The 20,696-nt window shown below is 35.3% G+C and overlaps 1 protein-coding gene and 1 long non-coding RNA gene across 3 annotated transcripts in view; one reads left to right on the top strand and one right to left on the bottom strand.

Annotated features, from left to right (window-relative positions):
- The window catches only part of LOC130834348 (uncharacterized), a 176,403-nt gene that overhangs the window by 2,004 nt on the left and 153,703 nt on the right, over positions 1 to 20,696 (top strand). For both annotated transcript variants that reach the window (XR_009048672.1, XR_009048671.1), the window contains exon 2: positions 2,188 to 2,412. This is a non-coding gene — a long non-coding RNA (uncharacterized LOC130834348). The remainder of the gene's footprint in view (positions 1 to 2,187; positions 2,413 to 20,696) is intronic.
- MYOZ2 (myozenin 2) overlaps positions 14,277 to 20,696 on the bottom strand; it is a 38,942-nt gene continuing 32,522 nt past the window's right edge. Inside the window, exon 6 of the mRNA XM_057704399.1 lies at positions 14,277 to 15,108. Within this exon, the coding sequence (XP_057560382.1) occupies positions 14,874 to 15,108 (235 nt within the window). The 3' untranslated portion in view covers positions 14,277 to 14,873. The remainder of the gene's footprint in view (positions 15,109 to 20,696) is intronic.

Genomic DNA, 20,696 nt, shown 5'->3' on the forward strand with positions numbered 1-20,696 from the left:
TACTAGTTATTGGCATGTCTAAGTACTGAGTTTTAAATGATAGACTTATAATAGGTCACAAGTTAAGCATCAAGAGGGCAGTCTGAAGCAAACAGATAGAGAAAAGGAAAATTGACAGTGCACTGCATTTTAGGACAGGAGTTGCTCCCGGAAACCTTTGTAGTTAGAAATGTCACAACATAGGTTTTAAATGTATTGCCTCTGAGAATTCCTGTTTGTCCTTGGGGGATATGTATTTATGGTTGATTCAATAGTTATTTATTGGGTGGACCCACATTAATGAAGAAAAATCTCTGCACCTCGCACTGGCTTGAGATCGTGAAAGGGAATAGACTTGGAATGCCAAAGACCATCTTACATTGTTTGAATGAGGTCTAGCCAAAGTGTACGTGATCAGCACCACCACTTTATTATTCCGGAGTGATTAAAACTCAGACTTTGGGAGATATACCATCTTGTGGCTATATTCATCCTATCACTGTAAGTGGTAAGAGTAGCAATATTGTATCCTGAGGAGCAGGATAGTTCTAGGAGGTAATCAATATCTAAAGCATGCATGAGCTGGATGGGATAAAGTGAAATACAGTATAGAAAAATAGCTGAATGGCCTACTCAGGATTGGATATGAGGCAAACTCCTTTTTTCCTAAATGCATCAAGGAAATATTGACAGGTTTTGTTTTCTTAGTAAGCTTCTAGAGAGCAGGGATCATATTTTTTCATTGTATTTCTAGGCTATGATACTTAACAAATGTGTTCAGTAGATGGAGTGAAAAACTGGAAGTTTTGTTGATTACTTAGAGAGTAGCAGCATCTGTGTGGACAAAAATTGATGGGGAAAGCTTCTGTGGGAGATCAGATATGAGCTTCAGCTTGGAAGGTTCATGAGTAGGCATATTTGACAGCACTGAGGAGGAGACATGACTACTTCAAGAGCAAAATGTTAGAAACAGGAATGAACAAGGCCAATGCAGGGCTATAATAGGAAGCCTTTGTAAGTTCTTGAACAGGATGTTTAGTTTGGAGTTATATACAGAAGATTTGTAGAGGCAATTGTAGTTAGGCAAGAAGATGAACTAAACCAGTGCAGTTCGAGAGAAATCTTCAGTCTGTGACTCAATGAGGAGGCCAACCAAAGAAATCTAGTCACAGTCGGCCAATTCCTCCTTGACTCACATCCCAGTTTTTGTAACACCATTCTCTTTCATGGCTTTCCTCCAACCTCTTTGCTTGCTCCTTTTCAATCTGCTTCTCTCTTACACTTTCCAGTCTGCGTTTATCTTCTAAATGATGGTGATCTGCAGTGCCTGGTCCTAAGATCTCACTTTTCCTCATGGTTTTAAATGTTTCCTACACAGCAGCCAAAGTAGTCTATTTTATTTTATTTTTTTCAAAGTAGTCTATTTGAAATGTCAATGTGTTACTCCCCAACTTAAAATTGTTCAATGACTTACTGTTTACATAAAATAAAATCCAAATTCTTGCCAAGGCCTACAGACCCCTGAATGATCTACCCTTACCTCCCTGATAGCATCTCTTGCTATTCAAGGATTTTGCATTCTTTATTCCCTGTGCCTAGAACAGTGATTCTCAACTGAGGGTGATTTTTTTCTTCCAGGGGTCATTGGCAAAGGCCAGTACATTTCTGGCTGTCACAGTTAGGGTGGGGAGGGGGTGCCACTACTGGTATCCAGTTGGTTGAGGCCAGTGATACTGCTTAACGTCCCACAATGGACAAGACAGCCCCCCACAATAGAGAATTATATGGTCCAAAATGTTAATAGTGCCAAGGTTGAGAAACCCTGCCCTACAACACCTTCCCCTGAGTCTCCAAGTAGCTGACTCCTTTTCATCCTCTATACTTTAGTTTTAACTTCATCTTAGAAAAGTCATCCTTGACCTAGAACTCCCTGCTTATCTCTATCAGAGTGTTCTGTGTATTCATCTCATACCATTTTTCACAACCTGTGATTATTTAGGTTATTTGCTTATTTGTTTATTGTCTTCCCATGAAAGTCCTCTCTGCTGAGCATCATTCTTTCTGTAAAGTCTAATACAGTGGCACAGAGTAGGCGTCAATAAAGAGTTGTTCGACACCTGAGTCTGTATCTACAAAAAGTCACTGAATGAAAACTTAACAGTAAGGCTTTCTTCTTTTTCTTTTTTTCTATAAAATTAAAATATACAGTTATCAAGAGAGCAGAGTGAAGACACCTGGAAAGAAGTTATCATCACTAAGAATGTCTTTTGGAAGGCTGCTGTTTTGTGGTCAGTATTCAGATGTGCTCCACGAATACCCTTCCTTCCTAATAGCTTCTCACAATCAGAACCAGAAGTAGAGTCATGTCATGGCCAAATTAACTAATGTCTGGAAGAGAAAAAAGAAACAAGGGAGAACAATACCAAAAATGAGGTAAAATTATAATATTTTTGATCAAGTGATCTCTATATTAATTTTTTAATATATGCACATCTAAAGAAAAGCTGTTTCAGAAATGTATTTAGAAGTGATTGGTTAATATACATTTCAGTTTTTTCAATAAGAAAAAATATGTATTGTGGACATATACTGCTTTCTTTTTTCCTGCTTTTAGTAGTATAACCATACCACTTAACCACAGGATGGGCATAACTCCATGTGGGGCATTTCACCATTTTCTGGCTGTGGTGATTGTGTATGGGTGATTCAGGCTAATTAGCATTCTTTCCCAGGAGTTTTCAAATTAGATCTTACAGGAAAGATCCCTTTTTTCTCTGATTGCGAAGCTATAAAACTGTGAGCTCAGAGGTGCTTGTGCAGTGTGCCTTGTCATTTATAGCATCTGGTCTGAAAGAATAAGGCACATATGGGGAGAGAAGGGAGAGAGAGAATCCCTGAAGGATCTTTATCCCCTTATAAAATAGGTAAATCAGGAATCAAGTGTTCACTGGACTCCTCAAAGCTCTGCAGCATGACATCAGAAGATCAAATTCAATATCCATGGCATCTTAGCCAGCTCTTCCTTAAGCAGAACTTTACTGGCCTTACATCCCAATCTTTCTAAGCCTCTGCTGTGCTGGAGTCAACATTAGCTAGTTGTTTAACCAGTAACCTCCTAAATTTTTGCTGACTTATTGTCAGCTTAAGCAATTTCATTACCTTTATTATTTCACTTTGAAGCGTCCTAATTTTCTTATCTGTAAAGTTGGGATGAGAAATAATACTTATATATGATGTCTTTTGATGATGCCCCAGATAAAAGCTATAGTAAAGTCTTATACTGTGTTATTATGGCCATTAGTGTTGTCACTATGATTACCAGTGCCACTGTCATCAATGATAATGTGATGCTATAGGAACCTATATATTGTCTTTCTTGCTATAATATGTATTTTTTCACAATCTCAAAGATGCAGGAAGCTTTAGATTCCATCTCTTCAGCCTCCCACTCACTAAAGGATCATCCCTGCCAGTGGTTGTCCAACCTCTGTTCAAATATGATGACAGTGATAGAAAACCTGATGCTTTTTGGGGCATCCTTTTCCTTTTTAAGACTTCTTTAACTATTAAGAAATTTTCATCATGATGAGTTGAAATTCACCTCCTAATAATTTCTACACACTGGTCTTATTTCTGTCCTTTGTAGCAACAGAAATCTGTATTCTCTTTTCCATAAGATGCTGTTGAACTTTGAAAATATCTTTTGTATTTTCAAGCTAAAAGTACTCAGTTTTCTAATTTTCTCAACAATTTTTTGAAGGCCTAGTAAATATTAAACTAATCTGCTCATTCATTCATTCATTATACTTCACCTTATCCTACAAAGATTTAAAGTAAGTTCTAAAAAATAAAATAAAATAAAATGAATTCTAGCATACAACATAAAACAATGGTCAAATAAAAATGAGAAAAAGAATCAGAGCTATGGGAAATTAAAATATAAGTAAAATGTAAAAAATGAGAACTAAAGAAGAGAAATATGCATGAGCCTATGACTTAAATTTGTTTGGCTCTGATCTAAAGTCAAAAGTGAATATGATATTTAAGTTATCAGTAACAGGAAAACATTTTTCTGTCATCATCTAAAATGCTTTTTCCTCTACATGGGCCTTCATCTGAGGAGGCTCTTATCCTATGTTCACTGACAATGGACTCATCAACATGTCCCTGGAAAATTGAGTAACAGTCTTCATAATCCATAAAACTGAATTCAGAATGTACTTTTGTTGTCAACTGCTGAAAAAATGTGGTACCCAAAAATAAAAACAGATTTTGCAATTAGCTTGGTTATGGTTTGGGGAAATTATTTCCTTTTTTGGTTTAGACACTGTTTTTATCAGGACAGTTTAAGTAAGATTGTCTTAACCTGTTTTGTAACTGTATCAGTTTGTTAGCCAATGTAAGTTTATGTTCAAAATACTAATTTTTTGTTCCATTATTTTTTTTTATGAATTGGTATTAAGCCAAGTTTCACAAATTTTAATGCCATTAGATTTTTTGGACACAAATCCTTATATTGCCTTCAGAACACAAGCATCTTCATCATCTGTTTCCTTCATGTCTTTAAAACATCCTATTAGGTTTTGAAGTTTTAGTCCATATTTCTTAAGATTCACTGTTCTCCCTGAGATTTTGTGTTGCCAAAATTAATGATATCTTCTTCATCTCCAGCTAAATCATTGAGGAAAACGTTAATGAAGGCTGAATTCCTGACATTCAGCTTCAGCGAGACCATGTTTAAAGGCAACATGGTATCATGAAAGAGCATGGCCTTTAGACTTGGACAGATCTAGGTTCAAATCCTGACTTTACCATTTATTGTTTGTGTGACCTTGAGCAGTTATTAACTACTATAAAATCCAGTTTCCTCATCTGTACGTAGCAGGGTGTCTTAGCTAATCCCTAACTGGATTGTTGTTGACAGGATTCGTAGGATTGCCACCCCTGTGTGCATTTATTTACATGGGTTTTTTTCTAGCAATGTTTTGTAATCTGAGAGAAAGAATGAAAGAAACAGATAGTGGAATTGCTTATGTTCATAAGCAACATAATATGATAGAAAGAATGGATGGATAATGATGGAACTCTTGCTCTCAAGTAGCTGTGTGGCTGTGGGAGGTCAGTTTACCTCTTTTAACCTTTCTTGATCTATAAAGGAAGGGATTAGACTACATGGTTCTAAATGCTAAAGATGTGAAATGGAGTCTTTTCCCAGTTGTTACTTAATTCCAAAATATGTCAGGAACTAAGTGCTTTATGCAGATTATATTATTTAACTTTCCTAACAGCCATAAATTATTAATATTTAGATATTATTAATAGCCTTATTTTAGAGACAGTGAAAGTAAGGTACTTGTCTGGCATATAGGAGGCACTCAATGGACAAACTGAATGACTAAATAAAAGAATTTATTAGTTAAGTATGACATCTGGTTGCAGCCATGGAAATACAGGAGAGTAAGTAGAAATGAGGAAGGCAATATGTACCATACTAACAGATCCAGAATTAAAGGTCAGAAACATCCAGGTTTTGATTGAAAGCCATTCGTTAGGACTTTTGTGCATGAATATAATTTCTCTTTAATTTGTTTCAAAAACAAGTTTTATAACGTTTTATTTTTACAGTTCTTTAGAATCTTAGAGATGGGGAGGATCTGAGAGATTAGTTTGCTAAAATCCCTCTCTGTACAGATGAGAACACTTAAGCTCAGGGAAGTAAAGTTACCTAAGCTCATGCTAGACACTGATAGAAGCAGGACTAAAATTCAATTCCTAGTCACATAGAATTTGCCTGTTGTGAAATATTTTCCCTGAAATATTCTGAAGTTTCATAGCAAATAGTACTCTTTTGTTTTTTAAAGTGCATTCAAATTTCTTCTGTATTCAAATACTGGTGATAAACATACTTGACACCTTTGTGCCCTTCTGAAAGACAAGGGAAAGGAACATAAGGAAGAAGTCAAGAGCATTTCACAGGAAAAGATTTTCTTTTTCTGAATTGTGATATCTGTGGTACTACTGTGACTTTATGAAAAACACTATGGTGTTTGGAAATGTACCAAACTTATTTTCCTACCTCTTGGGAATCTAACAGATCTAAGTCTCTGGGGCATGTGTGGGTACATGTGCGCAGGCACGCGCGCGCGCACACACACACACACACACACACACACACACACACACACACACACACAGAGCTATATATCTTAGACTGATTTGTTTTTGAAGTAGTGCTTTAAGAAATACAATAGTAAAATAACACTATCTCATAGCATATTGGCTAAAGCCATGAACCCAAAGGAAGTTGCCCTGGAGAGCACTTTTCTTTGTAAAGATGACAAAAGTATTCAGGGCACCAGTGTTTTCAAGTTGAACTTCCTTGTTGAAATTCACTTCACAGTCAAAGGAAAAAGGAAAAAAAGGCTTTATTTTTTAATACAGTAATAAACTTGGAAAATATTCACTGATACAAATAATCCAAAGATGTTTAGGTAAAGGCAGACATTTTAGAGTATTTAATTTCTTTATTTCTTTACTGTTAGTGCTCTTGAGTTTTTTAGTCTCTTATCTGTAAAACAAGCCCTCAAACTGAAATTGTGCTGGAGGAAAAAATAAACTGATTCTTGGCAAGTAATATCCCTGGAATGTGTGTTAATGTCTTTTTGTACATTTTTCAATCAAGGTTTTCTGATTAAATTGTTTTCTACAAGTTTTGTTCTGCTTAATTCTGTTCTTTTAATTCTGAAGAACTCCCTTTATCTTTTAATTCTGAAGAACTCTCTATATCAAATTAGTTGTAATAGTTTTGATGTGATGGAGAAAAGCCATTCCAATTGCTAGTAACAGTGCTGACATTTAAATTTTCAACAGCATTTAGTAGTAGATAGAACAGTAGCTTTCAAACATTTTAGACTGCAACCTAGAATAAGCAGTATATTTTACTTTGTGATCCAGTTTGCATGAACATATATAAGACAAAATCAGTAGTTTCCTGAAATAATACTATTTCTATGAGTGATATGCTCTGATATTTTATTTTATTCGGTTTCATTTGAAAAGATACTGATCATAACCATCTAAGTTAATTTTTACACCACGTCACTGAACACAACTATAGTTTGAAAGACACGCACCAAGAGGTTTTTAGAAAGGAGCAATGTTTACTTTTTTTTTTTTTTAATACAGTATGGAAATTTACTCCCTTCCAGTTAGAAAAGAATATTCATTTTGGTTTGATATTGTCACATTAAAATTTCTAATTAAAATTTCTTAACATTGTAAAAAATTGCCTTTACTCTCTGGTTCCACATTTTACTAACCTTACCGCAATTCACAGTTTTATTTCTCTGTAGCTAATAAATAATGTATACAAATTATATAAGGCTATATTTATATAGATATAGATAAATATGAAATCCCATACAGTATGTTATGTCACCAGAAGTTGTGTGGATTGTACCCATGATCTGGATGATTGTTCTCCATGAGAGAATAAGATAGTGGCAGGAATGTTAGATCAAAAGCAGGACTCTTGGGTTCTAATTTTAGACAGTATGAGACTGGGCCAGTTTCTTAACTTCTCTGATATAAGTTTCTATTCTGTAAATGAGGGAATTGATCTAGAATATTTCAAGATAGAGTCTAATTCTGAAGTGCTGTGATTCTAAGTAAGTGATTATTTAAACCAAAGAGAGTGTTTCATTATGCCATTAACATAGTATTAGTGGGTTATATTTGGTAAAATAATAACTTTTTTGCTTATTCTTACATCTCAAATATTAATATCCTTTTGGTATGCTAACAAGAGAACACTTAAGTAAGCATCAGGGCATAGATTTGTACCAGTGGCATAGTCTAATACATTCTGATAATTATGATCATTAACCATAATTAATACACTGTACATATATGCATCTGAAAACATGATAATTTTTCTGCATTGCTATGTGTCTTAGTCTGTTCAGGCAGTAGCTGTACTATAACAGAATACCATAGACTGGGTGGCTTATAGACAACAGAAGTTTATTTCCCATAGTTCTAGAAGCTGGGAAGTCCAAGAGCAAGACACTGACAGATTGGTAGGTGAGAGCCTACTTCCTGATTCATATCTGGCTATCTTCTGTCTGTGTACTCACGTGGGGAAAGGGGCAGGGGAGCTTTGTGAAGTCTCTTTTACTAATCCCATTTATGAGGACTATGCCCTTATCACTTAATCATCTCCTAAAGGCCCCACCTCTTAATACTATCATATGGGGGTTAGGATTTCAACATATTGATTTTAGGGGCCCATGTACATTATCTATAGTATTATGGTAAGTTTAATGTGTTTTTAATAGATTTTGATGAGTTTGTGAGGAAACTTATTGTAGTTAACCATAAAGTATATCCACATCTCTTTCTATATATCAGAAGTAAAGAATGTTTCTTGAATAAATGTGGTCCATGTTTGCATTTGACTTTATGTTCCAAAAACAGTGACTGAGCCTAGAGCACTGTATGGCCCAGAAGGTAGCCTTGCCCAGGAGGCCTGGAACCTGAGGCAAATCAGTTATGTTGTAGAATCTTCATTATCTCCAATTTTTCACATACATAGAAGTAAGGTAAAATAGATATTAGGAACTGAGTTTAAAATGAAGCTTGGAAAGTATTCCTGCTTTTTCAAGATAAATGGGAAAAGAATAAAAAGTTATTTCAGGTTGATTGTATTTAGGTGAGTTTTCCATTATGTTAGCATCAGCTTGTAGAAGAATCACCTCCTTTCCCCACTTATGACTACCAGATACCTAATTTCTTTAAGCTACATGGAATCTCCCCAGGGAAAGGGACTTGGGGTGATTGTTTTTATTCGTTATACTCTAGAGATGACTGTGCCAAAACATTAGAATTCAAGGGTAACATAGTTATACATCCTGATTTGAAATATTCCAAACAGGTATTTAAATGAAAATCCATTTTAGTTTAGAAAAAAAAAATGAAGGATTATGTACCATCTGTCTATGGGAACTCCTTTCTGATTGTATAATGTATTTTCTAAAAAGGTAGGGTATACTGAACAAGTAATGTATCCACCATATAGATTTTTTAAATTCTCAAGTGACCTACAAAACGTGAATGCTCATAAGAAATAGTACTATTTGAGCAAGATCCTATAGTCTCCCTTAATTGCAATTTTCAGTCTGGAGAATAGAGCTGGCACTAATGCTTATCCTAAAAAGTAGTCAGGCCACATTAGTGTTTCTGATTATGTATGTATTTAATATACTCACAACTCCAACATATATTAGCTCCAAATCAAGGTCACATATATTTATCCCAAAGCAGTTCCAGTGTAACCTCTAATCTGACTTCATTCTAAATGCCTTTGCTTTCTTACTGCATGATCTTGATAATTTTTTATTTTGTTACTAATAGCTATTATTTACAGTATATTGGGTGGTATACTTTATAATGCATAATTTTTAAGATAGTTACTAATATTATCCCCATAATTAAGATACATTTAACAAATTTTTATTCTTTACTATATACCATGCACAGAGGATACAGCAATTAATAAAAAAGGCAAAGTCTCTACCCTCAGAGAACATTCATTCCAGTGGACAAGATAAATAATAAAGAAATAAATACATACATTGTGTGTGGCAGCTACATCTTGTGGATCTTAAACAATGTAGTTGACTGAGGGCCCCAGTTCTACTACCTCTGACCTCCATCACTGCATTCTTGCTGAGCTTTCCACAGTCTGACCCTAAGGCAGACCTGTTTCCGGGAAACATAGGATCTCTCCTACAGGTGACTTTGGCTCACAGATCCTCCAAGAGCCTTGCTGAATGTTGCCTAGACTGCTGGGCAGTCTAAAACACATGCATGTGCTTCCATCTGAGGTCCTTTGGGTTTCTCCCAGTCTTTCTTTGACTCTCTCCCCATTTTCTCTCATGTGGGCAATTTTCCTAATGAAATTTTTGCAGGTTTAACCCAATCTTGGCATCTAGTCCTCAGAGGACCCAGACTAACACATTATATTAGGGAGTAATAAGGGCTATAAAGAAAAATAAAGGCACAGTAAAGGGTTATAAGGGTGCTCTCTTCAGTAAGAGTGGTCAGGGAAGGTCTTAGGCAGAAGTGGCCTTTGAAACACATAAATAGTTGGAGAAAACTTCCAGAGTGAAGTAAATTGCTTGAGATTGTATTACTAATTTGTGGTAGATCAGTAGATAGCTGGCACATTTAAATACAACTGCTTTCATATGCAATTTATAAGTGAGCAATGATAAAGAAAATGTAATGAGAGTATCTATTTGAGTGACAATTCACATTGAACAATTGACAAACATATAACAAAACTTCAAAGGGGGTGAGGAAAAGGCTCTAGAAACCATAGAATATCACAATTATTTCCTTTCAGCCTGTTTCATTCTGACATTCCTTTTTTCCCCCTGTTCTTTTAGATTTATTTTGCTAGTTCTGCAGTCTATATCAATTCTTCAGTCAGCAATTGAATATACCTTTTTTCCTTCTGACTTTTTCCAGTTCTGTTTCCTGAGCTGTCTCCTGTCTTCATCTCCTACACTGCCTAAATTGTCATTGAAATGTGCTTCAAAATACTGCACAATCCAGAATAATAAGCACATTGCTTTTGAATCTGTATTGTAACCTCTTAGAAATAGCTTCCCCCCACCCCGCCCCCCTTGCCCATATGTACCATATCTTCCTATTGAAATCACATTATGTTGAGCAGTCAGGGAAAGTTTATATCCTGAGTTGAAATCTAGTTCTTTTATTTAAGGAATTCCAATAGGGGCACGCCTTTTTATTTAATAATACTTCAATGTAAGTCATTGAAATTCTAACAAAATTTTATTTACTTTTTTCTTAGTTCTGAAAAGTTTAACTTTTTTAAGCATTATAATTTTCTAAAAATCTTTTGATATATTTGTGAAGTGCTTTGATCAGTTAGTTTGAAATAGATTCCCCTTGCTTGTTCTTTTGGCAAAAGCCTGGCACTCTTCCACCTTTCATAGAAAGTGAACTGCCCTTCTTCCTACAGAATAGAGCATGTGGAGATTGAAAGTATTTTTCATAAGAAAAGGGGCATTGAGAGCAATACTTTCCTAAGCTTAATAAAAAGCAGTTGTGGTGGAGAAACTGCAGTGATGTCATGTAAGTTTTATCTTGTATAAGCAGCAGAGTGAGGAAATTCCAGAATTAATAAGTCTGCTGGTACAGCTGTGCCCTGAGTTGGAAAGTTCAGGATGTTCTTTTCACACTCATGACTGGACATTTTGCTCCACGTTAGCCTTTGTGAGAATAATTGGCTCCCTCCGTTTCCACACTGCTAAAACATTTATAAATGGGTCTATTTAGAAAATGTAAAATTTTAAGTGGAGAAGTGGTCATTTTGACTAAAAATTATTGTCCATATTTGCCTTGATTTTGTAATAACCAATAATTAGTTATTTTAAATTATCTAGTCCTTTCAAATATTGAGTCAAGAAATGGAAAATACCAGCCTTGAGAAATGATTGAAGGAAGTGGAGAGTTAAAAGCCAAGAATGAGGACTTCCCTGTTGGTCTCATGGCTAAGACTCCATGTTCTCAATGCAGGGGGTCCAGGTTTGATCCCTGGTCAAGGAACTAGATCCCACATCCATAACTAAGAGTTTGCATGCTGCAACTAAAAGATCCCACATGCTACAGCAAAGATCCTGGTTGCTGCAGCTAAGGCCCAATGTAGCCAAATAAATAAATAAATAAATTTTTTTTTTTTATTTAAAAAGCCAAGAGTGATCTTTCTAACCATTGCTCTAGTTGTTAATGTAGCTCTAGTATTATCCAGGAAAAAATTGGCCAGCCGATCATCAAGAAATTGGCTAAATAAAATAGGAGATAAAATTTTATGACCCGGAAATCTGTTGAACAGTATAATGGGAATTCTTCTAAAGTTTTGAAACGTAGAAAATATTTTCATGTAAAGGAATATTTTTGGTGTGTTACCACACTAGATGGTTTCGTTCAGTCTTATGGTTATTAGCATTGTGCATTTCTGTCCTCTTTATTTCCTCTTCTTTCTCCCTTCTTTGCCCTTACGGGGGAAAGGAAAAAAAAAGATTACATCAATCAGAAGTATGCACAATGTTGAGCAGAAACAAGCAGGTTTAATCAGAGTATGTTTTTGTGTTTCTCCAGTTTCATAATTAAACATGCATATTACTTGTTTGAAATTCTGAAAGTTCAACTTTTTATGAGTACCTGAATGACTTTAGAGGGTAACTCTAAAATTACTCAATTTATAGCTCTATTTTCCCAAAATTAATGTGATGGAGATTTTTTATTATTTTGTCTAGACATAATAAAATAGTTTAAGACTGAAATTACCCTGAAAGAGAAGTTATGAACCATGAGTTCTTAGAGCATATATTTTAGAGCCAGACTCACCAATTTCTTCTGCTTTGGAGCTAGAATTAAGCTAGTCACCTTAGTTCTCTGAGGCTCAGTTTTCTTACGTAAAGTGGAGATTATTTATAATACATTTCTCACAGGATGATCATAAAAATAAAATAATATTAAAAATATAGGGAATTCCCTGGCAGTGCAGTGGTTAAGACTTGGTGCTTTCACTGTAGTGGCCTGGGTTCAATCCCTAGTTGGGGAACTAAGATCCTGCAAGTCACATGGCGTGGCAATAAAATAAAACAAGTAAAAAAGTAAAGTAAAATAAAATTTTTATAAACCAGTAAGTATAGTATTTGGCATTTAGTAGTCCGTCAGCAAATATTATTTTCATTCATTTACTTTTTCTTTTATTTCTTTTTTATTTCATTTTTTATGTATAAAAATGTGGGTGGAAAAAAAATGCCACAGTCTTTCTGCTGTTCTAGAAAGGCTATCATATTTCTTTGAAGGATTTAGCTGTTTTTCAGGTCAGTAGAAAACCCATTCAAAATTCCTTTCAAATTCTAATTGTGTAGCAACCAGAGTGCAAAATTTGGCATTTCTAAAGGTGTCAGACAACTGAATTAGAATTAATAGACACTTCCAGGAAAGGAAGAGATACAATAGTGAGCAGAGGGTTATTGCATCGTTTTCTAACGAGGCTTAAAAAAATTACTTAGGATTCCCCCTTTAAAAATTCTCCTTTATGATATGGAGAATACTGTTCTGTATCTAACATTTAATTGCTGGCCCCTTTTTGGTGGTTAACAGAGTGGTGACACTAAGCATAGAGTTTAACTATTTGGAGATAGTTAATGCAATAAAGTTTCAGTTTAATGAAAAATATTAACATTTCAAATTGTTAATAAAGAACTAAACCATTTCATAAAAATGCATAATAGAATATGACTAATTTTTTTATTTTTTAAAAAATTAAAATGAACAACAAAATGGCATGATGGGACCCTCATATCTACAGTTATCAGAGATGCCAGCAGTGGTATTTACCTGTTTAAAAATAACAAAACATAAATAAAACTAAGATATCTTAAAGATATATTTTAAATTCTCTACAATGATAATATGTATAAGTACAATATTGTTCCTTTCTAGGGATTGCGTTTTTCATAAGCAAATTTGTAAAAAATTTCTCTACTTTCAAGACGAGAAGATGATCAAAACAAGTGCCAATTTCAACATTACATACAGCTTCTTTTATAAATATGTGATGTTGCTACATGGCATTTTCATTACTCTGTTATACACTTTTCTTCTTCCAGTCTCCTAAGCTTAATCTGGTAGATAGTTTTCTATGGATGAGACATTTCTTCTCTGGTATAAACATCTATCACAGAACTTTTAACTGAATTGAAATGAGAAGAATTGACATTTATTTCTTACCAGTTCCATGTCATATATTTCTTCAATGATATTTTAAGATATATCTATAACTTTATATTTGTTTGTCTTTTATACCAATATATTAATATATTTCATGATAGACGTGCTATATTACTTTCAAATGTTTTCGTGTTCTTCCATTTCTTGTTTTTGTTTGTGTTTTATAGCATATATAAAGATTTGAGCAGAATTTAAAGATTCAGTAAAGGAAGCTGCCAATTCAAATTACATACTCCCTCGTATACATATATTTATTTATATGTATATTAGCATGTTTTTTGTTATTACTCTTCTAAAAATGCATACATAAAGTTGCACATAATCAACACACAACATTGTGGAACTCGAATTCCAAGTATGCCTTGGTCATGAAAACTGCAATAGTATTTCTTTGAGTCATTGTCTCTCAGTCTCCTTGACTTAATAGTAAACAAAAATAATAACCCCAAAATAACGAACTCTGGAGAATGTCATCTGGAATAATTACCTAATGGTTCAAAGCACGTTGAAAAATACAAAGCACATTAGAAATTCTAAGAATGACTAATGAAAAGACTTCATCTAAACAAGTTATCATGGAAAACTTGTCAGAAAAGAACCCAACCCTTTTCTCCATCAATAATGTTTGTATATCAACTTTTATAGCTTTCATCCCTTAAATAAAATTCTGAATTAATCTAAATATCTTGCACTGTATTTTGATTCTAGATCCATTTGAAAAACTTATTCAGGAGTAGATTATATTAAAGGCAACAAAGATGAAACCCTTTGTTGTCAGTAACTTTTCTGGACTTTCTCCGTGAAAAGGCTGGATTGGTTAGACCAGGTGAAAACAAGATTATGAATAAAGACAAGTGAGTTAAAAGGTTTTAAAATAAGATTTTGAATTGTTTATTAGATTTTGATCTGAGATTGAAATTAAATGTCATAAAAGGAAAATTGCTAAGTTGCTATTAAATTATTGCTACTAATGAAGAGTGGAAGTGCCTTTGCCAGTGAGTAGAATAATAAAACAGCAACATTTATCTTCAGAGGTTTTTGTGGCACATACAACTTTCTTTTCATAGGTCTTCTGATTCTGGTATGGTGGTATCTTCTGTAGGTTCAGTTGTTATCACTATAGGAATATTCTCAGATATCCATCCCTTAGGAGTCCTATTAAAGGACCGTCTGCCAGAAAGAGGATTGGCAAAGGCCATGAACCTGGGATCTGTTAGAAGTAGTAGGTCAAAATCTGGAACCTTAAATTTAACCATTTTTGATGCTTTTTCAAAACCTCCAAATGGGGTGGCAACTCTGTGAGAAATGAAAAGGAAAAGAATAAATTAATTAATATTCAAATTTATTTGCCAGAAAATAGAAAACAATTTATTGCATGGTCTTATGGGCGTGTTGTTGTGTTATATTCTTTGTAGGGTTTCAGTTTGTGACCTCTGAGGCAAGCATTTCCATTCAAGGACCATGCCTTTATGATAAAACAGATATTTGATAATAAATTGGTGTAAAGTCCTTTTGTATGTGCTCTTAGTTTTGGACTGAACTAATCTGTTCCCTAGACCCTGAGTCATTACAGACATTTCTTGTCTTTGTGCCTTTGCTAACAATGTTACACTTGCTTAAGATATTTCCTCTGTGCCTCCTTTCCACCTGTGTATGTCCTGTGGCTTTTAAGTTCTAACTTCCCTCTAACTATTCCAGCCCTCACTCCCTTTCTTAACCAAATTCCTGTCGCATTGATTCACTTGTGTCAGTCATAGCGCTTGTAATATGGTACCTTGTATTGTTAGCTTTTCTTTTTCAGAATATGATTTGGTTGGGGTCAACTGTGAATTATAAACTCTTTGAGGGCAAGAAGTATATCTTTGCATCTTTCCACCTCTATCTCAAAAACCTCAAAATCCTTCTACTCATCTAAATAAAGTCCACCTTCCTTATCTTGGGATTTAAAGTCCCATGTAACATTATTCTAGCTTTGTTTGATTTAGCCATTAATTATTCATTCATTCAGCGCCAGGCACAGTTCTAAGTGCTGGGAGTATAGCAGTGAACAATGCAGTCAAAGTCTAAGTTTTTATACTCCAGTGAAGGAGACAGACAATTAAAAAACATAAACATATGTAAGTCAACTGTATTTCAATTAAAAAAATAAATTTTAAAAAAGAAACATAGAGACAAATATCCAATAATGATAAGAGCTATGAGAAAATTAAAATAGGATGATATAACAGGGCACAACTCAATGACTAGATACGTAGAGAGGGCATCTCTGGGACTTCCCTGGTGGCACAGTGGTTAAGAATCTGCCTTCCAATAGATGGGACACGGGTTCAATCCCTGGTCCAGGAAGATCCCACATATCGTGGAGCAGCTAAGCCCATGCACCACAACTACTGATCCTGTACTCTAGAGCCCGAGAGCTACAACTATTGAGCCCACGTGCCACAACTACTTAAGTCTACATGCCTAGAGCCCCTAGATCCACAACAAGAGAAGCCACTACAATGAGAAGCTGGCGCACCACAGTGAAGAGTAACTCCCGTTCACCACAACTAGAGAAAGCCCATGCATAGCAACAAAGACACAACGCAGCCAAAAATAAATAAATTAATCTTTAAAAAAAGAGAGAAGACATCTCTGAAGAGGTGACATTTAAACTGCCATCTGGAGGTCATAAGTTACCCATGGACAATATGCTGAAGCACTTCAGCATTTCAGCTAGAATCTAAGACAGAAGCAATGTTGAACTTTTCAGGAAAAGAAAGAAGGCCTATGTTGCTATACAGGTAGGTGAGGGGGATGACAGAGCGAAGAGAGGACAGAGAGGAGAGGACAGAGAAGTAGATTGTGTGGAACTTTGTCCAATAAAGAATATGGATTGCATTTTAAGTGTGAAGGGGAGCCATTGTAAGGTGTTAAACAGAGGGGTGGTATAATCTGATTAAATTTTTATAAAGATCACTCTGGCAGCTGTTACTATGTGAACGATTACAGGTGGACAAGAGTGAAGGAAGGGAAGATATAGCAATTCAATTGAGAAATTATGACAGCTTGGATTTCAGATGTTTTCCTTGAAGAAGTGGGTTGTTTCAAGATGTGTGCTACAGGTTCTACAGGTAGAGTCAACAGGATTTGCTGACAAATTGGATAAGAATTATGAGGGTAATATAGAAATCAAGAATTACTCCTAGGTTTAGAGTTGCAGCAACTGACTGATAGAAGACAAAGAGGAACAGGTTTGGTGTGTATGTGGGAAAAATGACTTTGACATCCCAATGGAAAGGTCAACCATGCTGGTTTTGCCCTATTCACTTTCATATACTCTTTGTTCCAGTCAAACGGATACATTGCTTTCTCTTCTTATGCTCTCTAACGTCACAGCATTTACTCATATTCGTTTTCCTCTGCCTGAAATGCTCTGTCCCTTGTTACTACATTTCTAAATCCCCTTTAAGTTCTTTGAGTTCCAAGTATGTTATATAAGTAACTTATATTTAAGTATTTAACTTTCTTCTTGAAGCTTTCCCTGATCTCCCATAGCAAGAAATAAGGTCTTTCTACCCTGAGTTTTCATGGACTCTGTTTTTACCTCCCCTGTAGCCCTATTTTCCATCTTTCATTATATCTGCTGGTCTGTCTGCCCTATTTCTTACCAGACTGCACTCCAAGAGGACAGGAATTCTCTCTGATGTATCTGTGTAACTTAATATATGTACTTGTATAATGTATTGTACCTAGAAGATCCTCATAAACATTTTTTTGACATTAACTCATTTTTTTAGTTTTTATTTTATTTTATTATTATTATCATCATTATTATTATTTTGGCTGTGTTGGGTCTTCATTGCTGCACGTGGGCTTTCTCTGGTTGCGGCGAGTGGGGCTATTCATCTTGTGGTGCACAGGCTTCTCGTTGCAGTGGCTTCTCTTGTTGCAGATCACGGGCTCTAGGCGCACAGGCTTTAGTAATTGGAGAACGGGAGGTCAGTAGTTGTGGCTCACGGGCTCTAGGGCTCAGGCTCAATAATTGTGGCACACGGGCTTAACTGCTCCACAGCATGTGGGATCTTCCCAAACCACGGCTCAAACCCATGTCCCCTGCATTGGCAGGTGGATTCTTAACCACTGCACCACCAGGGAAGTCCCTAAACATTTGAACAATGTAATTGGCAAGACTATATAGATTTTCCAATATTGTAGAGACTATTTTGAAGCCTGCAAGAGATATGATTTTCTTCGAAGCTCAATCACCTGTGATCTTTCTTGAATATCTTAATTTCTGGGTAATAATAGTAGGGGACCATGGAGTCTGGTAAGATAAGGAGAAAATGATTGATGGACTTTGAAAAATGATATGGCTTTGATGTATGGAATTGAAGCATTATTGAAATAAAGAATAAATGAAAAATAAAAGTAAAATGTGATAGAGAGTGGGATGCTTGAAATTGAGATTTTGAAGGTGATAATAGGTATTAGTAGTGGCAAATTTTAAGAGAAGCCAAGAGTGACTAAGATGGGATTGAAAGATGAATCCTTAAGAACAAGACCGTCAAGGACTTAAAAGGGCCGAGAGTTCAGTGGATCATTTACATGGATATTTAAGCCACCAAAAGCTGATGACACTATAGCCTTGTAGTATAGTTTGAAGTCAAGGAGCCAGATTCCTCCAGCTTCATCTTTCCTTATCAAGATTGCTTTGGCTATTCGGGGTCTTTTGCATTTCCATACAAATCATAAAATTTCTTGTTCTAGTTCTGTGAAAAATGCCATTAGTAATTTGATACGGATTGTGTTGAATCTGTAAATTGCTTTGAGTGGTATAGTCATTTTCACAATGTGAATTCTTCCAATCCAAGAACATGGTATGTCCCTCCATCTGTTCGTATCATCTTTGATTTCTTTCATCAGTGTCTTATAGTTTTCTGCATACAGGTCTTTTGCCTCCTTAGGCAGGTTTATTCCTAGGTATTTTATTCTTTTTGTTGTAATGGTAAATGGGAGTGTTTCCTTAATTTCTCTTTCTAATCTTTCGTTGTTAGTGTTTTAGGAATGCAAGAGATTTCTGTGCATTAATTTTGTATTCTGCTACTTTACTAAATTCATCGATTAGTGCTAGCAGTTTTCTGGTAGCATCTTTAGGGTTTTCTATGTATAATATGTCATCTGCAAAGAGTGACAGTTTTACTTCTTTTCCAATTTGGATTCCTTTTATTTCGTTTTCTTCTCTGATTGCTGTGGCTAACACTTCCAAAACTATGTTGAATAATAGTGGTGAGAGTGGGCACCCTTGTCTTGTTCCTGTTCTTAGAGGGAATGCTTTCAGTTTTTCACCATTTAGAATGATATTGGCTGTTGGTTTTTCATATATGGCTTTTATTATGTTGAGGTAATTTCCTTCTATGCCCACTTTCTGGAGAGTTTTTATCATAAATGGATGTTGAATTTTGTCAAAAGCTTTTTCTGCATCTATTGAGATTATCGTATGGTTTTTATCCTTCAGTTTGTTAATATGATGTATCACATTGATTGATTTGCATGTATTGAAAAATTCTTGCATTCCAGGGATAAACCCCACTTGATCATGGTGTATGATCTTTTTAATGTGCTGTTTGATTCTGTATGCTAGTATTTTGTTGAAAATTTTTGCGTCTATATTCATCAGTGATATTGGCCTGTAATTTTCTTTTTTTGTGACATCTTTGCTTGGTTTTGGTATCAGGGTGATGTGGCCTCATAGAATGAGTTTGGGAGTGTTCCTCTTTCTGCTATATTTTGGAAGAGTTTGACTTCAGACTATACTGCAAGGCTACAGTGATCAAGACAGTATGGTACTGGCACAAAAACAGAAATACAGATCAATGGAACAGAATAGAGAACCCAGAGATAAACTCACGCACATACGGGCACCTTATCTTTGACAAAGGAGGCAAGAATATACAATGGAGAAAAGATAGCCTCTTCAATAAGTGGTGCTGGGAAAATTGGACAGCTACATGTAAAAGAATGAAATTAGAACACTACCTAACACCATACACAAAAATAAACTCAAAATGGATTAAAGACCTACATGTAAGGCCAGATACTATAAAACTCCTAAAGGAAAACATAGGCAGAACACTCTATGACATCCATCAAAGCAACATCCTTTTGGATCCACCTCCTAGAATAATGGAAATAAAATCAAAAATAAACTAATGGGACCTAATGAAACTTAAAAGCTTTTGCACAGCAAAATAAACCATAAACAAGACAAGAAGACAGCCCTCAGAATGGGAGAAAATATTTGCCAAGGAAGCAACTGACAAAGGATCAATCTCTGAAATATACAAGCAGTTCATGCTGCTCAATATCAAAAAAGCAAATAACCCAATCCACAAATGGGCAGAAGACCTAAATAGACATTTCTCCAAAGAAGACATGCAGATGGCTAACAAACACATGAAAAGATGCTCAACATCACTAATCATTAGAGAAATGCAAGTCAAAGCCACAATGAGGCTCACACCAATCAGAATGGCCATCATCAAAAAAATCTAGAAACAATAAATGCTGGAGGGGGTGTGGAGAAAAGGGAACCCTCTTGCACTGTTGGTGGGAATGTAAATTGGTACAGCCACTATGGAAAACTGTATGGAGGTTCCTTAAAAAACTAAAAATAGAACTACCATATGACCCAGCAATTCCACTCCTGGGCATATACCCTGAGAAAACCATAATCCAAAAAGAAACATGTACCACAATGTTCACTGCAGCACTATTTACAATAACCAGGTCATGGAAGCACTCTAAATACCCATCAACAGATGAATGGATAAAGAAGATGTGGCACATATATACAATGGAATATTACTCAGCCATAAAAAGGAATGAAATGGGAGTTATTTATA

This window comes from Hippopotamus amphibius, chromosome 13 (assembly GCF_030028045.1).
Source record: "Hippopotamus amphibius kiboko isolate mHipAmp2 chromosome 13, mHipAmp2.hap2, whole genome shotgun sequence".
NCBI lineage: Eukaryota > Metazoa > Chordata > Mammalia > Artiodactyla > Hippopotamidae > Hippopotamus > Hippopotamus amphibius.